The 17,253-nt window shown below is 42.8% G+C and overlaps 1 protein-coding gene across 6 annotated transcripts in view; it reads right to left on the bottom strand.

Moving 5' to 3' along the window:
• The window catches only part of RIC8B (RIC8 guanine nucleotide exchange factor B), a 161,620-nt gene that overhangs the window by 52,085 nt on the left and 92,282 nt on the right, over nucleotides 1-17,253 (bottom strand). For all 6 annotated transcript variants that reach the window (XR_012784875.1, XR_012784874.1, XR_012784873.1 and 3 more), the window contains exon 7: nucleotides 11,873-12,017. Coding sequence is in view for 3 of the 6 variants with exons in the window: in XM_075551038.1 (XP_075407153.1) it covers nucleotides 11,873-12,017 (145 nt within the window). In the remaining 3 variants the exon portion in view is untranslated. The remainder of the gene's footprint in view (nucleotides 1-11,872; nucleotides 12,018-17,253) is intronic.

The following is a 17,253-nucleotide window of genomic DNA, read 5'->3' on the forward strand; positions in this document are numbered from 1 at the left end:
CAGTGGGTTACTAAGTGGGATGCTAACCTGAAAGGCAGTCAGTGGCGCAGACCGCTCCCGGGGGGCGGGGGGTGGCTGGGGGTAGGCTGTCAAGATAAAGCTCAGCAGTCTTGGAAACCCTGAAGGAACAGTTCCTCTCTGTCTTATCGGTTCACTGTGAGTCAGAATAGACTCGGTGGTGGGGAGTCAATATTGGGGGATGCGCTCATTCTAAACCAGAGGTCCCCACACTTATTTGGCCCACTGCCCCTTTTCCAGGAAGAAGAATTTTACTCAGCCTCCCCCTGCCAATTAAAAACTTTTGAACTGTAGTCCATAATCCAGGAACAAGTGTAGGTATCTATCTGCTTTTGCAGCACCCTTCCGCTTGGATTGCTCCCAACATTCCCCCAGGGGGCAGTATTGCCCACTTTGGGGAAAAATGTGCTAGGTTTAACTTAGCTTCAAAAAACAGTCCAATGAAGTCCTTGGTCCAGCTCTTTTCCACCAGTTTAAGATGTTACCTTTAAAATACACAAACACATGTAACTTTCGCAGGAAAAGCCTGTTCCGTATGACTGTGTGTGTGTGTTGTTTCTAAGTGCTTTAAAGGAAAGTACTAAGCTTTGGGAGCACTTCCTTCTGTTCAGGTACAATTTCAAGGTGAACACTAGCTATTCAATCAAGACAGAAATTGGCAAAATTTACTTAAGACTTTCGGTACTACGCTGATAACTGTCATCCTAAAGACAACCAAACATGAGTATCTGGTGCATGTATAAAACTACAGTAAAATCTACGCCTAATGTACTATTGCTAATTTAGAGTAATGAGCGCTAAAGAGGTAAAGAAGAATAATTAAAATAACTGGGGATTGGTAAGGGGTAGCAGGCAGAGAAACCGGTGGGTGAGGAAAGAGCATCATCAGAGTATGTAGTATGGAAACCACAAGAGAGAGTTTGTTAAATCTTCACATCTTTGAACTATAGGGACCTCTCTCAAGCTTTCAGATACTGGTAATAGGTTGTTGGGGAACAAATAAAGGAACGTCTGACTTCAGAAAACTGATAAAATATCTGTACCAAAAGCATGGGCTAACAATGAAAATAGGTCACACGGGGTTGAGATGAGTGGCTTTCAGCCACACGCTCCCCTACAGCTGGTTTGTAACTAATCTCTTGGGAACTGATTCTCAACGAGTGCTGGAAAGGATCGTATTAGAACTGAATGAGTGTGGTGGCGTAATTGGAAAAGGCCACTGAATAAATCTGCTATGTTCCCTCTTGGCATTAGTACCTACCTAAGATACACTGGTTTAGACAAATTAATGAATCCTTAATGGCCTATTAGGGGAATAAGGAATATTCAGTGTGCACCAGTGTTCTTAATATTCATGGAGATTAGGCACAACCTTAGTGACATGGCCAGACACAGTCACTGAGGCTGAAAGATCACAGATCTGAACCTACCCAGCCTAGATGCTCTCAGTTTAGGTATTTTAGGTAAGGCTTATTATTATGATAAACAAGTAAGGATGTTGGTGGTTTCAGAAAAGAAATATTTAAATTGTGCATGTTTAAATGAGATAAGAATAGTTTAGAAACAACACCAATAAAAATTGAGATAAAATATTAATAATAATGACCTAGAATGGTTACAAGATTTAAATAAATGAAGACCACAGGGATGAAACTTTTAAACTAAACGGAATACTTCTAAATGACCTGCATTTTTAGCTTTAAAAAAATCCTCTGGTAACTACTCTATGGTAAAAATCTTGGCACTTTCATGAAAACAATGTTTACAGCATATCCACTGGAACAAATGTTTTATGGCAGTTCTGTAACAAAGAGTTTGGGCTACGGAGATGATTTAAGACATACCTTACCTTCAGAATGATAACACAGTAGTCTTAAAAACAAAAGGACTGGCCCCTCGGAGACCAGGGAAACAGAACAGGGGGGACCCGGGTCCCCCCCGACTCCCCACTTGCTCCTTGCCAACCCCTTTGCCATGGCCTGGATCTCGGGGCATGGTGGGGGCAGCTTGAAGCAGGGGGAGCAAAAGTGTGTGTCTGGGTCTGGTTACTGTCCTCCCTGGGGTGACTGTTCTAGAATGGCCTCAGGATAGGCGGGGGCCACACCATCTCTGCACCCCAGTAAAGGCGACCCCTGCAGTTGCGTCTGCGGAGAGGGTGGCACTGTGTGATGCTCAGGCCTTTCCCCATCCCAAATGCAGCCTGATGGGAGCAGGTGGGGGTCCTTGCTCTGTCCTCCCGCAGGGAGGGGAGCCATGCTAAGACGCCAACCTCAGGGACTTGGGTTGGGTTCTTTTGATTCTTAGAGCTGTTCTGAGAGCAAAGGACAGCATGGGGCATTGTCAATAAACCAATTCTGAGTCTCAAAAAACAAAACAAAACAAAAAACCCACCCAAGGACGAAAACGTCTAAAAATGGGAGAGGTGGGGATGAGGAAGAAGACATAAATGGCACATGAGACTTCCTTCGCGGTGAGTAGCGTTTTCTTTGTTGTGTTCTGACTGATAGATTTTGGTGGATTGTTTCTAGCTACTTTTCAGATTATTTTCAAACACACTATATAATATCCTGTTTGATATCGGGAAAGTAGCCAAAAGAAAACAGTCTGCCTGTGAATGTTACGGTGAGCTTCTAGGCCAAGGAAAACATCTTCTGGGAGTCTTAACCAAAGAAACAAATAAATATATATTTTTCGTGTGTCATGGAAATTACACGTGCAGTCTGTCAAAAAGAAACAAGCCAAATCCAGCTAAAAAACGGCAAGTGATCTTATTCCATCTTTTCACTAGGGTGTGAGGGGTACTATGGACAGGAGAGGGCAGCGGCCGCCACAGCACCAGGCAGCGTGAAGACTGCTCTGGCAGTTACCCTAGCATACGCTTTACCAAACCTTCCCATGAAGGCAGAGCCAATCTATGCTTTCCCAGGGAACTAGACTGAGTCCAATTCCAGCCAAAGGCCATTTCCCCTTCTCTGTGTAAATCCATTTCCTTTTAGCCAAATGCTCCAACTTTTGGACATTTTTTTGCCATCGGAGTCAAGACTAACTCAAGGAAAGATGATAGGACAGAGCGGAAGGGCCTCACAGGGTCTGCCATCTTTCTCCAGAGGAGGAAGGTGCTGGTGAGCTGGACCCACCCACCTCTAGGTTAACAGCTGAGCACCTAGCCTCTGTACCAGCAGGCTCCGTTTAATCCTCTAGGGCAGCAGTTCTCAACCTGTGGGTCATGACCCCTCTGGTGGGTGGACCAACCCTTTCACACCATGAGAAAACACTACTTCTGATGGTCTTAGGAAAGAGACACCCGCTTCTCTTCCCGGCTCCAGGCGGGTCCGCCCACCTACTAGTTCCCAGCGTGAAGACTACTTACACTACAACATGCTTCCAGAAAAAATTTCACTTCGTCATTAGAAATACATATTTCACAAAACCCAAACAGAGCAAAACCAAGCAACAAGAGAAAACAAAACAACAAGCCAATGACAAAAAAAACCAACAAAATAAAACAAGAAAGAAAAGGTTGTAGTTAGTTCAAGGACTGTTTGTTGGCCTTTACGAGTGTTTTCCGGTTGAGTCTGATGGGGTGCCAAGCCCTGGCCCCAAGGTCTATTTTGGTATTCCCCGGGGACTTCCTTGCTCGGTTCCCCTTGCTGTGCTGTTCCATGCCCTTAGTGTTTTGCCTCGGTGTGGTAGGATCAGATGGGGCAGAATTCCCATACTGTCTCCAGTGTTGTCCCCTCTAGGGCTATGGGTCAGTGAGGGATGTCATGTATCACAGTGGGGCCGGCTATGTGGTCATCTCTGTGCATTGGCTGCTCTGAGCGGGAATATCTTCGTCAAGGCTTGGTGGGCCAGGATGTGCTCCACTCTCTCTACCTCCCCCTTCATTTGTTCCCGTGTACTCTGATCAGACATGTCCCTCTCCCTGAGCTGCAGCTTTAATGCTGTCCTCTGAAATAAATTCTTCTGGGGGGAGGGGCAGCTGTCTACCTAGTTGGGATTGGGACCGGCCCCTCAGACCTCTCCACTGGTTCCCGACTCCATGCCACCATGCTGCATTCATGTTATTATCTCTGCAGGTCTGTCTAAATAAGATTGGCTGGATGAACGATCTGGAGGAGAAAACAACAGGACCGATAGTTCTAGGGGGACATGGGAGAAGGGGAAGTGGGGGGAAAGGAAGTGGTGTTAACAAACCCAGGGACAAGGGAAAAACAAGTGATCCAAATCGGTGGTGAGGGGGTGTAGGAGGCCTGGTAGGGCGTGACCAAGGGTAATGTAACCGAGAGGAATTACTGAAAGCCAAATGAAGGCAGAACATGATAGTGGGACAAGAGGCAAGTAAGAGGAAATAGAGGAAAGGGCTAGGAGGCAAAGGGTATATATAGAGGTCTAAATACAGGCATGTACATATGTAAATATATTTATATATGAGGATGTGGAAATAGGTCTATGTGCATATATGTACAGGTTTCGTATTAAGGTAGCAGATGGACATTGGGCCTCAACAAGTACTCCCTCAATGCAAGAATACTTTGTTCGATTAAAACTGGCATTCTATGATGCTCACCTTCCCGACACAATCGCTGCAGACAAATGGGTCCATAAGCAAATGTGAAGAAAGCTGATGGTACCCAGCTAACAAAAGATACAGCATCTGGGGTCTTAAAGGCTTGAAGATAAACAAGCGGCCATCTAGCTCAGAAGCAACAAAGCCCACATGGAAGCACATCAGCCTGTGTAATCACAAGGTGTCAAAGAGATCACGTATCAGGCATCATCAGAACAAAAAATCAAATCATTGTGAATGAGAGGGGGGAGTATAGGGTGGGAACCCAAAGCTCACCTGTAGGCAACTGGACAACCCCTTATAGAAAGGTTGCAGGGAGGAGACAAGCCAGTCAGGGTGCAGTGAAGCAACGATGAAACATACAACTTTCCTCTAGTTCCTAAATGCTTCCCCCCTCCACTCCCCCATCCACTATCACGATCCCAATTCTCCCTTACAAATCTGGCTAGACCAGAGGATGTACACTGGTACAGATAGGAATTGGAAACACAGGGAATCCAGGGCAGATGATCCCTTTAGAAACCAGTGGTGAGAGTGGGGATACTGGAGGGTGGAGGGAGGATGGGGTGGAAAGAAGGAACTGATTACAAGGATCTACACATAACTTCCTCCCTGGGGGAACAGACGACAGAAAAGTGGGTGAAGGGAGATGTTGTACAGTGTAAGATATGGCAAAATAATAGTTTATAAATTATCAAGGGTTCATGAAGGAGTGGGGACCAGGGAGGGAGGGGGAAAATGAGCTGATGCCAGGGGCTTAGGTGGAGAGCAAATGTTTTGAGAATGATGAGGGCAATGAATGTACAAATGTGCTTTACATAATTGATGAATGTATGGATTGTGATAAGAGTTGTATGTGCCCCCTAATAAAATGATTTTTAAAAAAGAAACAACATATATAATTACATATTGTTTTTGTGAGTAATCACTATGCTTTAATTATGTTCAATTTGTAACAATGAAAATACATCCTGCACATCAGATATTTACATGACGATTCATAACAGCAGCAAAATGACAGTGATGAAGTAGCAGGGAAAACAGTTTGCTTGTTGGGGGTGCCAGCACAGGAGGACCTGTCCGCAAGGGCTGCGGCACTAGGAAGGTTGAGAACCACTGCTCTGGGAGTGGCTTCCTAACTGGTCTCTTTGTTTCCATCCTCTTACTCCTCCAGCTCCACAGCCTCCTGCCACTGCCTGAGCTTTCTTTGCAGAATAAAAACATGTTGTTTCTTGAATCAAACTTCTACTACTTCTCCTAAAGGGCAAGAAGTTCCGATTCCCAAAGAGGGCCTACAGTGCTCTTCATTCTCTGACTTCTCTAAATTCACCTCCTACCAGCGTCCCGTCGGGTCAAGTCCTCACACTGTGAACTAGTCACGCTTTCCTGCACACACCAGTGCCATCTCCTATCCCACTGCTCTCGGGAATCCTTCCACTGCTTTTCACCTCCAACCCGTACAACATTCTTCTAGTCGTAGTGTACTGGACTGTTCCTCTTTAGGGAGAAATATGCAAGATCGGGTACTCATCAGGGCACTCACTGAGATGACCAACATTTGGTATTGCATTAAAACCTTTACATGTGTGCCTATTATTTGTATGGAGGCAAGGCGGGGCTGGGTACTCCCATAAAGACAGTCTTGGAAACACAGGGGCAGTACCACCCTTCCTACAGAGTTGCTATGAGTCAGCATCTACTTGATGGGAATGAGTTTGGTTGAGTTTATTATTTGTAAGGAGCCCTGGTGGCACAGTGGTTACAAGTTGGGATGCTAATTGCAAGGTCAGCAGTTCAAAACTATCAGCAGCTCTGCAGGAGAAAGACAGGGCTTTCTGCTTCTGTAAAGATAGCTACAGTCCTGGAAACTCACAGGGGCGGTTCTACCCGGCCCTATAGGGTAGCTATGAGTCCGCATTGATTCAAATGCAGTGACTTTTCTTCTTTCTAATTATTATTGTTTGTAAGATACTTTGGGAGAAAGAAGAGGCTCTATAGTACCATAAAGAGTTACAGCCTCAGAAACCCACAGGCACAGTTCTATTCGGTTCTATGGCATCTCTAGGAATCAGAATAAATTCAACCGCAACCAAAGATGAAGTTTTGATCTCTGACTCAGAGAAATTCAATGTCCAGAATGCCAATTTGTTAAAGAAACAAAAAATTCCAAAAGGCCATACGTATTCAAAATCAGAGATACGTTAAATTGGAACTAAAAAAATATGGATTAACTCTGCCTGGGATGGTCAGAGAGATGGTGCTTCAGCTAGTCTTCCCAGGTAAGTAAAGCTCACCAAACAAAACCCAGGGAAGGGCATTCCAAGGGAAAGGTGCAGGATGTGCTAACCAATGAAGACAGGCCAAGAAAAGGAACAAAACAAGCAGGCAGGTTAGACAGTGTAGTATGACTATGAAAGAACCTTATGATGGGAGCAGACTCAGAACACAGAGGTCGGACATGAAGTCAACGTTCAATCTGATCAAAAACAGTTAACAGGAGGACAGTGGAAGTTTTACATGGGGGAATGACAAGAATGTATTTGTATTTCAGAGACACCCCTGTTAGCTGGGTGAGAGAATAAAACAATCTAGTTAGAAATAGGTCTATTTTAATAGTCCATTAATAGGTTATCAAGCAATTTCAACAGTTTAGGAAAATAATTTATAAGTTCTGTATTTAGGTAGTTGTACTGGTGGGGGCAGTTGGAGGGGGTAAATTAAAGAGATATTTAGGGAGCGAAATCTATTTAACTTGGCAAAATTTGCTTCTGCAGATAAAGAGGAAATCTAGACTAACTCCTAGGTTTCTGGTGTCAGCAATGAAATCCAGAATAGAGCCTTTCACAGAGAAAAAGATCAAAGGAAAAAGGAAAGGCTGAAAGACAAATCATTTAGATGGGAGTGTGAGGTAGCTGGGCATATTCAATGAGGCTGCTCAGTGAAGAGGTGGCTGGCTACATATAGGAGGGTTCCGGAAGAAAGGCTGAAGAGACCACCGTTTGAAATTACCATGAAAGAGCTGAAGTAGGAGCCATGGGGGGGGGGGGGGGAGGATAAGCGTGCTTGGGAAGCAATGTAAAGTGAGAATGAAGGCCAAAGAGAACTGTAGGAAACAGTATCATTTAAGTGTGGCCACAGAGAGGAGTCAGTAAATCAGACTGAAAAGAAGGAGCAGAGGCCAAGGGGAACCTAGGAGTGCAAGGCATCAGAGAAGCCAGGAGAGGAGAGCAAGTCAAGAGAGTGGGCAAGAGCTGACCGCCACGAAAGAAGTAGTAAAGATAAAAACCCACTGCTTATTAAAATCAGGTAATCTGTGAGTTTTGCTGAGAGCAATTTCCGTGGAATCTAGAGTGCTGCTGTTGTTAGGTGCCATCAAATTGGCTCCGACTCATACTGACCCGTGTACAAGAGAACAAACACCGCAGGGTCCTGTGCCTGAGCCCATCGATGCAGCCCCTGTTTCGATCCAGCTGGTCGAGGGCCTGCCTCTCTTTTGTGCCGCCCCTCCAACTTTCCCAAATGTGATGTCCTTCCCCAGGGATTGGTCTCTCCAGACAACATGTCCATAGTATGTAAGACCAAGTCTTGCTACCCTTGTCTCTAAAGAGCACTCTGGTCTCACTTCTTCAAAGATCAGTATGTCCCCTCAGCAGTCCATGGTACTTTCAATGTTCCTCTCCAGCACCACAATCATAGTGCATCAGTTCTTCTACGGTCTTCCTTATTCAATGTCCAATGTTTACATGCACATGACGCAATGGTGAATACCATGACTTGGGTCAGTGCAACTTAGTCCTCAAAGTAACATCCTTGTTTTTCAACCGTCTAAAGAGGTTCTTGTGCAGATCTACCTAATGCAACATATCTTTTCATCTCTGGACTGCTGTTTCCATGAGCACTGATGGTGGGTCCAAGTAAGACAAAATCACCTTTTCTCCTTTATCATGATGCTGCCTATTCATCCAGTTGTGAGGACTTTGGTCTTCCTTCCATTGAGTTGTGATCCATACTGTAGGCTACAATCCTTGATCTCCATCAGCTGGTTCTTCAATTCCTCGCACCTTCAGCAAGCAAGGCTGCCACCTGCATTTTGCAGGTTGTTAATATGCCTTCCTCCAGTACTGATGCCACGTTCATATCATCCAGCTTCTCTGATGATTTGCTCAGCAGGCAGACTGGATGAGTATGGTGAGAGGATATGACCCCGGTACACACTTTTTCTGATTGTAAACCATGCAGTTCCTTGTTTGGCTGCACAGCTGCCTCTTTATCCCTGTGCAATCTGCAACTGAGCACACTGAAGTGCTCTGGAATTCCCATGCTCCTCAAGGTCATCACAGTTCACTGTGGTCCCCACAGTCTAACTTCTTTGCATAGTCAATAATCACAAGTCAACATCTTTCTGGTGTTATCTGCTTCCAGCCAAGAGCCATCTGACATCAGCACTGATAGCCTTTGTCCTACATCCTCTTCTGCATCCAGCCTAAAATTCCGGCAGCTCCCCGTCAATGTACTGCTGCAGCCCTTGTTGGATTGTCTCTGGAAAATTTTACTTGTGTGTGGTAGCAATGATACCGGTTTACAGTTTGAGCAATCAGTTGAGTCACCTTTCTTTGGAATGGGCACAAATATGAATCTCTTCTAGTCAGACGGCCAGGTAGCTATGCCAAATTTCCTGGCACAGGCGAGTACGCACTTCCAGTGCATCTTTAGCTTCCTGAAACATTTCAGTGGGTGTTCCATCAATTCCTGGAGCCTTGTTTTTGGCTAATGCATTCAGTGCAGTTTGAACTTCTTCCTCCAGCGCTTATCTTGCTCTTATCTCCCTTCCTGAAATGGCGCATTACCGACTAGGGAGCCGAAGGGTAGGGAACAACAGTGGACATTCTGCCTCGCAGTGAGTTGAAGACTGAATGTGAAGTTGAGAATATTGAAAAGAATAATCCTTCAGGATGCCATGAGTCACACAACAGCGATATGCATATGCACGTAGGTTTAGGAAAATACACGCAGAGAGTTCAAAGAACAGGAGAACAGAGGGTAGCAATGGAAGGAGCTTCTCAGAAGACATGGAGGCCGGAGGACGATGTAGCCCTCAGCTCCAGGGACACCTTGGTAATAAGAATTCAGTTATGCCAGGGCTCCAAAGAACAAGACGGTGGCATGAGCGAAGGTTAAGCTGTAGGTCACTGTCAGTTGGGATGCACTTGGCCTGACACAGATGGTGTGTCTGTGCCTAATCTACCATTAAAATGCTGCCCTTTGCATTTCATCCAATTTCATTTTTAAAAAGCTCTAAATTCCCAAGTGACTTTGATTGTTCACTGCTGTCTCTACCTAGTGGTCTGACTTCTGAGACTCTATCAGCCTCTTCATTTTCAAATTTAGCTTTGCACCTTCTTAAGTGGGAAGTTTCGCTTATCTGATTTTTTTTGAAATTTATTTCGGTTTGATAGTTTATACGCCAAATCCATCATTTGGCTTCTGAGTGGCTAAACGAGGTTACAATCGATGACCTACAAATTAAATATGGACTCTGATGCACACGTGCGTGCAGACAAATACACACACACACACACACACATGAGAGCAAGCAAAGAAGTATTACTACGGTTTCAGTTTATACATGCATGGGTGTACTGCAAATAAAATTGTGGTTAAACATGTCCCCATAATCAGTGGGCAGCTGAAGAGCAAGTTCTCTTAGACTACTTGTCTTAATCTCATCAAGGTGCCTTAAAAATCAGTAAAAGATCCAATCAAAACACGTGTTTCTAAAAGGATCTGCTGGCTATGTCCAAGGCAGAGGGGTCAGCCCAAAAGGTTCGGTGATTATTTTTTGGGAGGCCAAAAGGAGTAATACTGAATATTTTTACAAAAGACATAGGACAATTATAGGAGCCTGTTACAGCTTTCAGAAATTTGAAACTGGCATTGGTGAGAAAAAGGCCAGATAAGTTGTACCAGAGAATCTTTTTCCATCACAACAGTGTACCTACTCATTCTTTATGGATAGCCATGCTACCCTATGAGCATTTCCTTGGAAAACCTTTTCCCATGCATTCCACATGACTGATGGTCCATGTTGCCCAACAATGAGCGTGTAGGAGAAGGAAGAGCACCTGAGCCCCTGGAGGGCGCCCCGCTGCGGCTCGGATGTGGCGTCCCTACTGAACACACCACCCTCTGAGAAGAAGAGCTACACATGTGGATCATCTTTTGAAAGGAAAGTCTTTATGATTTTGTGGCAATATTTTCTATTTTCTCTTGTGCATGCTGCAGTCCATATTTCTATTTACACAGAATATTTTTTTGGGGGAGGGATAAGGAGTTTTATACTTACTTAAGTTCTTCCTCCTTGAACTCCTTGACATCAATTCCGCTGGAGCCCCACCCCCACGACAGTCCAGGAACCCTTATTCTACTTGTTGTCCCTATAGGTTTCTATCTCCAAATGTATCTCATAAAACTAGATACTTTTCAAAAGTGGGATATAACTTCTTCTTAGACAGAACCATCAAATATATTAATAAACTAGATGAAGACATAAATAGGTGATAATATTTGAATAATGTATTCAAAATTCTTTGTTTAGACAACTTGTCTTTTAAAGTGCAAATAAACCACACAATTTTAGGATGCATTTTTAATGTTATTTCTATCTCAGGAAAACACCACTATAAATATAGACACCTATAGAATAGTATTTACTTCATTGCAATAAAGTCAATTTTTAAGTTTTATTGGCACACATAGTTCACTTATCATCCAATTCAATAGTTCAATCATATTAAAAACAGTTTGTGCAATCATTATCAGAAACATAGTTTCTCTGTAGAGTCTGCCTCTCCCATTATTCTACCCTTACTTTCAGGGTAAGGAGAATAGCCTACGCATCATCCTTCTAATAGATCGCTCATTTTCAGCGACTGATTAAAGGATTTACCTTAAAATCCATGAGGAATGAAATAGGTCAACCAACCCAGGCCTCTGTCTTGGTAGCAAAATACCAGCAACTGAATGAGTTAAGTATATTTTTCATAATGGTTCCATGTCCTGACTCAAGATTCATGGCTGAGTTTACAGAAGGCAATGTCTGAAAGCGAGTGCATTTGGTGGCGTTACTGTTTACATGTCTCAGTGAATTCAGAAGCATATAGAAAATGCTTTCAAATGATTAATTTCTATTATTTCTTCACTCACTCCAGAAAGAGTGGAATGAGATGGCCAGTAACATTTTCACAGAGAGTGAAAAAAGCAGAGGGCAAAAAGAATTTAACTTACCTCTCTCTTTGCAAAGGACAAAAAGGAATTCAGCAGCAATTTGCTTGACTCCAAGGTCAACATGTGTCATGAGGCGCACCAGTTTATTTCTCACCGTTGAACCAACTTCAGGCCGATTTGTGACATCCCTCAATGGCGGTAAAACCTGATGTCACAAACACAAACTGTCATCAGCTGAGAGTAAGCAAGGACAGGGCCCTGTGACTGACTAGTGGTGGTTGTGTAATGCCTACTGGGCTCAGTTTTGTTGTAGAGTGGAAAGACATACTAACTTTTTGGAAAAGTAAGTAAACAAAAATATATTCAAATAGTTTTATGCCTGTAATATTTCATTTGAGTAGGACCATCTTCACTAAAAACAGACTATACTTAAAATCCATATTTTAATCTTTACTCATCTCAGCATCTACTCAGAATAACCTCTAACTGTTAGAGTCTAACAAGAGCTATGCTAAAGTTTAGTCAAGTTTCTCCTTCCTCTGTGGAAGCATCCTGAATACTAACCCATATTCATTTTTATCTTCCTTAAACCAAACCCTTAATGTGTCCTAGTTGTTTTGTTTTACAATAAAAACGGCCATGGTTTTTGAGAAATGCCTGTGTGCTAGTCTCTGTTTGTGTAGCACAACAAGGCGTCCTAGTGATCAAGCACTCAGCTGCTCGCTGGAAGGCGGTGGTGGAGACCTGCAGCTGCTCTGCAGGACACAGATGTGGCAGTCTGCTTCCCACAGTAATGGCACTGGTGGTTTTGGCTTGGTCATGCCAGTTAAGTAAATGCTCAGCTGCTACTTGAAAGTTTTGCCGTTTGAACCCACCCAGTGGCCCTGCAGAAGAAAGACCTAGCAATCTGTGCTTGTTCGGCTTATAGCCAATAAAGGCCTACGCGGCAGTTCTGCACTGTCACATGGGGTTGCTGTGATTTGAAATGGACTGAACAGTGCTTCATGGCAACGATTCCTAGAATAGATGGTTTATGTACATTCTATGTAATCAAAGTAGGTAACATGAGCATCGTACTTGTTTTAGACTAATTTTCTCAGGCTTGATGAAACTTTGTTCAAGTTTGTTCCTTTGCTCACTCAATATTCAAGGGGTCAGTGTGTGGAAAACTTTTCATTTTCACCCAGTCCATTGACGATCTCATCCAGTTCCACAGCTTTCCGCAGTTCCGATGGCTTTACAGAGCGATCTAAAGCTGTAGCCGCATTGTTCTCCCTGTTGTCTGGGCTCAAGTTGAAAATGTTTGACATGGAGCTCTTGATGCTCCCACCAAACCTGGTCTTCGTTTCCCCCCATCTCCTTAGATGGTGAGGTCCATTCTTCCCTTTGTTAAGGGCTAAAATGTGAAAATATCCTTCATTTCTTTCTTCCCACATCTTACACCCAATCTATGAGCAAATTATGTCAGCTCAATCTTTGAAATACACCCAGAATCAAGTCTCTTTTCACTAATTCCTCCTCGAATCTTATAACGTCCAAGGTAACTATCTGTCTTGCTTGTACAACTACTGTCACCTCCTCTGTGGTGTGGTCCCTGCTGCCGTTTATTTCTCCATACAGCTGCTAGAAGATCCTCTGAAAGTCAGATCATGCCATTTCCCTTTCCCAATGCCCTCCAATTCCCAAGGTTTCTCAGCTCTCAGAGTTAAAGACAAGGTCTTGACAACTGTCTTAGAAGGCTCCATGACTCTAGCTCCCTGTGACTTCTTTCACCTCGTTTCCATTCTCCTCCTTGTTTATGTTGCTACAGTCCCCATGGAATTCCTTACAAATGACAAGCACTTTGCCTACTGTAGGACCTTTGTGTTAGTTTCTTCTGCCCAGAAACACTTTTTCTAGAAATTTTCATGGCTATTCATGACTTCTTTCAAAGTTTATGCTTAAATGTCACTTAGGAGCTCTTCCCTGACCACCCCGACCCTACATAACTTTCCCTTAGCAGTCTCTTTCTGAATCCCCTACTCTGTATCCCCTAGATCCCTTCCTCCCAGCATCCATGACCACCTGACACAGGATATCGTTATTGGCTGTCTGCCTTCTTCCACATTGGGAAATTCAATGTAGGAACTGTTTGTTTATTGTTCTTTCACTAGTGTCTGACACATATTAGGTGTTCAATAAATATTTGCTGACTGGAGGAAGAGTGAATTACTTGAAATAACTTTTTATTAAGTGCCTTTTTACAAGTGAGACACTATACTAGGAAATGGAAATGACATTAAGTCAAATAATTGCCTGTTTACTTATTCCACATCTGTTACATGCACTTTAATGTATGCATTCTTTTATTTCACAATTTAACTCATTTCCTTCCTTCATCCCCTTCTGTACTGACTGCCTATAAGGAGACAAAAGAACCCTGGTAGCATAGTGGGTTGTACATTGGGCTGCTAATCATGAGGTCAGTAGTTTGAACCCAACAGCTGCTCCATATGAGAAATAAGAGGCTTTCTGTTCCCCATAAACAGTTACAGTCTAGGAAGTCAACAGGGGCAGTTCTCCTTTGTCCTGTAGGGTCCCTCTGAGTAAGAACTGACTCGAGGGGAGTGAGTTAATTTTTTGGTTTGAATCAGAAGGCAAGAGGCTGAGACAAAACAACCAGTGTTGGAAGAAGGAAATATACCTGGACAAAAATGAAAACCAAATCTCAGAAAATTAAGTAATTTACTGACAGCGTTTAATGAATCCTTATTTCACTCTTTCTAGCACAATGCTAGCCACAAAGTAATTACACAATAAATTCTTGATTTGATTGAACCACCAGAATGAGTTTTAATATCAATGTCTAGAAAACAACAGCTTATAATCAAAGAACATTTACCTATAGTCCAGAGTATAAATCTATTAATAAAGATTATCACACAAAATTTTTCATCTGTTTTTTGCTTCCTTCAATATTTCCTAAAACAAAATTTTGCTCTTGTCATCATATTACCACCCCAAAACTCTGTAAGCCTGGTCCCTTACCATTTCTCCCCAAATACTCCCCTCCAACAATTTTTCTTCTTCTTTTTTAACTGTGGCAATTCTTGTCTAGCTCTCTTTCAAAGGCACCCAACATCCATCTCTTTTATCCGGTTTCCCAGACTAATCTGTTCAATCACTGAACGCTGAAGACCAATTTCTGTTGGGTGTGCACATGGGAATTAACAGGGCAGAATGATTAAGTGGGGTTGAGCCTACGCTATTATCAGAGAGAATCACCTATCACTCTCAGCGACATCTTTCTCGATCGGCACAGCCTTCAGGCCTCCCTCTCTCCCCAGCACAGTTGATTTCTGTACTCGGCCTCTGGTTTTGAGACAGTTTGGAACCTGTCTCGGCTCCTTTTATTAACTACCCTCTAATGTTTCTTGAGGCGAGGGAGTGGGTATTGCAATCTTTTGTAGCCTCGTGATGTGTTTGTTACCCAAGACCCAAGTTATCTAACAACAGGTCTTTATTCATCTTACTTCAAGATGGCCAGTTTAAGTCAGCTTGGATCCCTTGTGGGAAAAAGCAAAAAAAATGGCCAACTTCATTATTTTTAAAACGACTTTTCACCACATCCTCCAAGTCAAAGTTGTTATGTTAGTTGCTGGTGAGTGGATTTTGACCCGAGCACCCACGTGTGCAGAGATGAACTGATCCATAAAGTCTGCAAACCTCTCAGAAACGGATGGCCACGTCTGTCTCCTGAGGAACCCGTTAGCTTAACTGTTTCTCTATCAATGTCTTAAAATATTCAAATTTGGAAATGACCTTAATTCATTAATGAATCTCTTAATCATGCAAGCTTTAATGGTAGCACTGTAGTCTCCCAACAGTCTGTGAATAGTCTGTGAATTCCCTAGCAGCAATATCTCCTAGCATGTTTTGCATGTTTACATCTTTCACTATTTCTAGCAGGAAGTAGCACAATACTGGCCACAAAGTAATTACACAATAAATTCTTGATTTGATTGAACCACCGGATTGAGTTTTATCATCAATTTCTATAAAACAGCTGACATCAAAGAATAATTACTTATCATACAGAATATAAATCTATTAATAAAGATTATCACACAAAATTTTTAACCTATTTTTTGTTTCCTTAAACATTCCCTGAAACAAAATTTTGTTAGGTAGAAATGACTAACAGAGAGAGAAATGCCGATTAAAAATGCAGGTGCAAGTGTGATTTAAAGTTATGAATCTCGTATACAATCTAGATTAGGTGAGGAGGGAAGGCAGAACATAAAGTGAGTGAATGATACCAGGGGTTAGGCTGTTTTTTTGTTGACAGATTGACAATCCAAATGGGGACCCAAGTTTATATTGAGGGTATTAACTTAAGAGAAGAGAAGAGGGGTAGACAGTGAGAGTTTGAAATTGAGATTTTAGAGGTCAATTTTAGTTATTGTTAATGTCAAAGGCATAGAATTAAAAGTTTAGGATACCATCTAAGGCAGTCGCTCTCAACTTGTGGGTCGCAACCCCTTCAGGGGGTGGGGGGTGGGAGGGGGGAAGAACGACCCTTTCACAGGGGTTGCTCGATTCATAACAGTAGCAAAACTAAAGTTATGAAGTAGCAATGAAAATAATTTTATGGTTGGGGGATCACCACCACATGAGGAACTGTATTAAAGGGTTGGGCCCGTAGGAAGGTCGAGAACCACTGATCTAAGGGTTTAAAATAAAAATCATCCTCAATGTGGTAGCAATTGTAAAATTCTGCTTGACGTGACTAAACTCTAGAATGATTTATGTATTAACTCCCAATTAATAATAAATTAAAATAAATAAGTAAAAACATTAAGAAAGCAAAAACAAAACAAAATTATCCTTGATTCTTTGCTTTCTTCCTCAGCTCCTATCCCAATTTACCAATAAGCCTGTGAGATCTAATTTCAAAACACACCCCAAACCATGAACTCCAATCACTAAGCCTTCATGATCAGCTTCTGAGCTTCTGCAGCAGCTTCTATCTGGTCTCCTTGTATCAACTCACACTCCTCTAGTGTGCATTTTAAACACAGCGGCCAGAAAAGCTTTCCGTATAAATAAGATCACATATCTCCTCTTCCTAAAACACTTCCATGCTTGCCGATCTCAATTAGAAAAGAATTGAAAGTCTGCTCCCTGGCACTTCCTACTTCTCTATTACTCTCCCACTTGTGTGTGTGTTTGTTTATCTAGCCACACTGGTTGTCCAACTTCTCCTTAGGCATGCGAAAGCATCCTCTCGTGTTAGGGATTCTCAATTTTTTCCTATCTGGTGTATTCCTCTTTAGACGATTTTCTCATGTACTCGCTTTCAGCACAAATGCCATCTCCTCAGAGACCTGTTCCCTCCCAAGTTTCCCTTTCCCATTTTATCTCTCCTTAGAGCACCTAAGACTAATTGCCATTACAGATTC

This window comes from Tenrec ecaudatus, chromosome 6 (genome assembly GCF_050624435.1).
Source record: "Tenrec ecaudatus isolate mTenEca1 chromosome 6, mTenEca1.hap1, whole genome shotgun sequence".
In the NCBI taxonomy this organism is placed as follows: domain Eukaryota; kingdom Metazoa; phylum Chordata; class Mammalia; order Afrosoricida; family Tenrecidae; genus Tenrec; species Tenrec ecaudatus.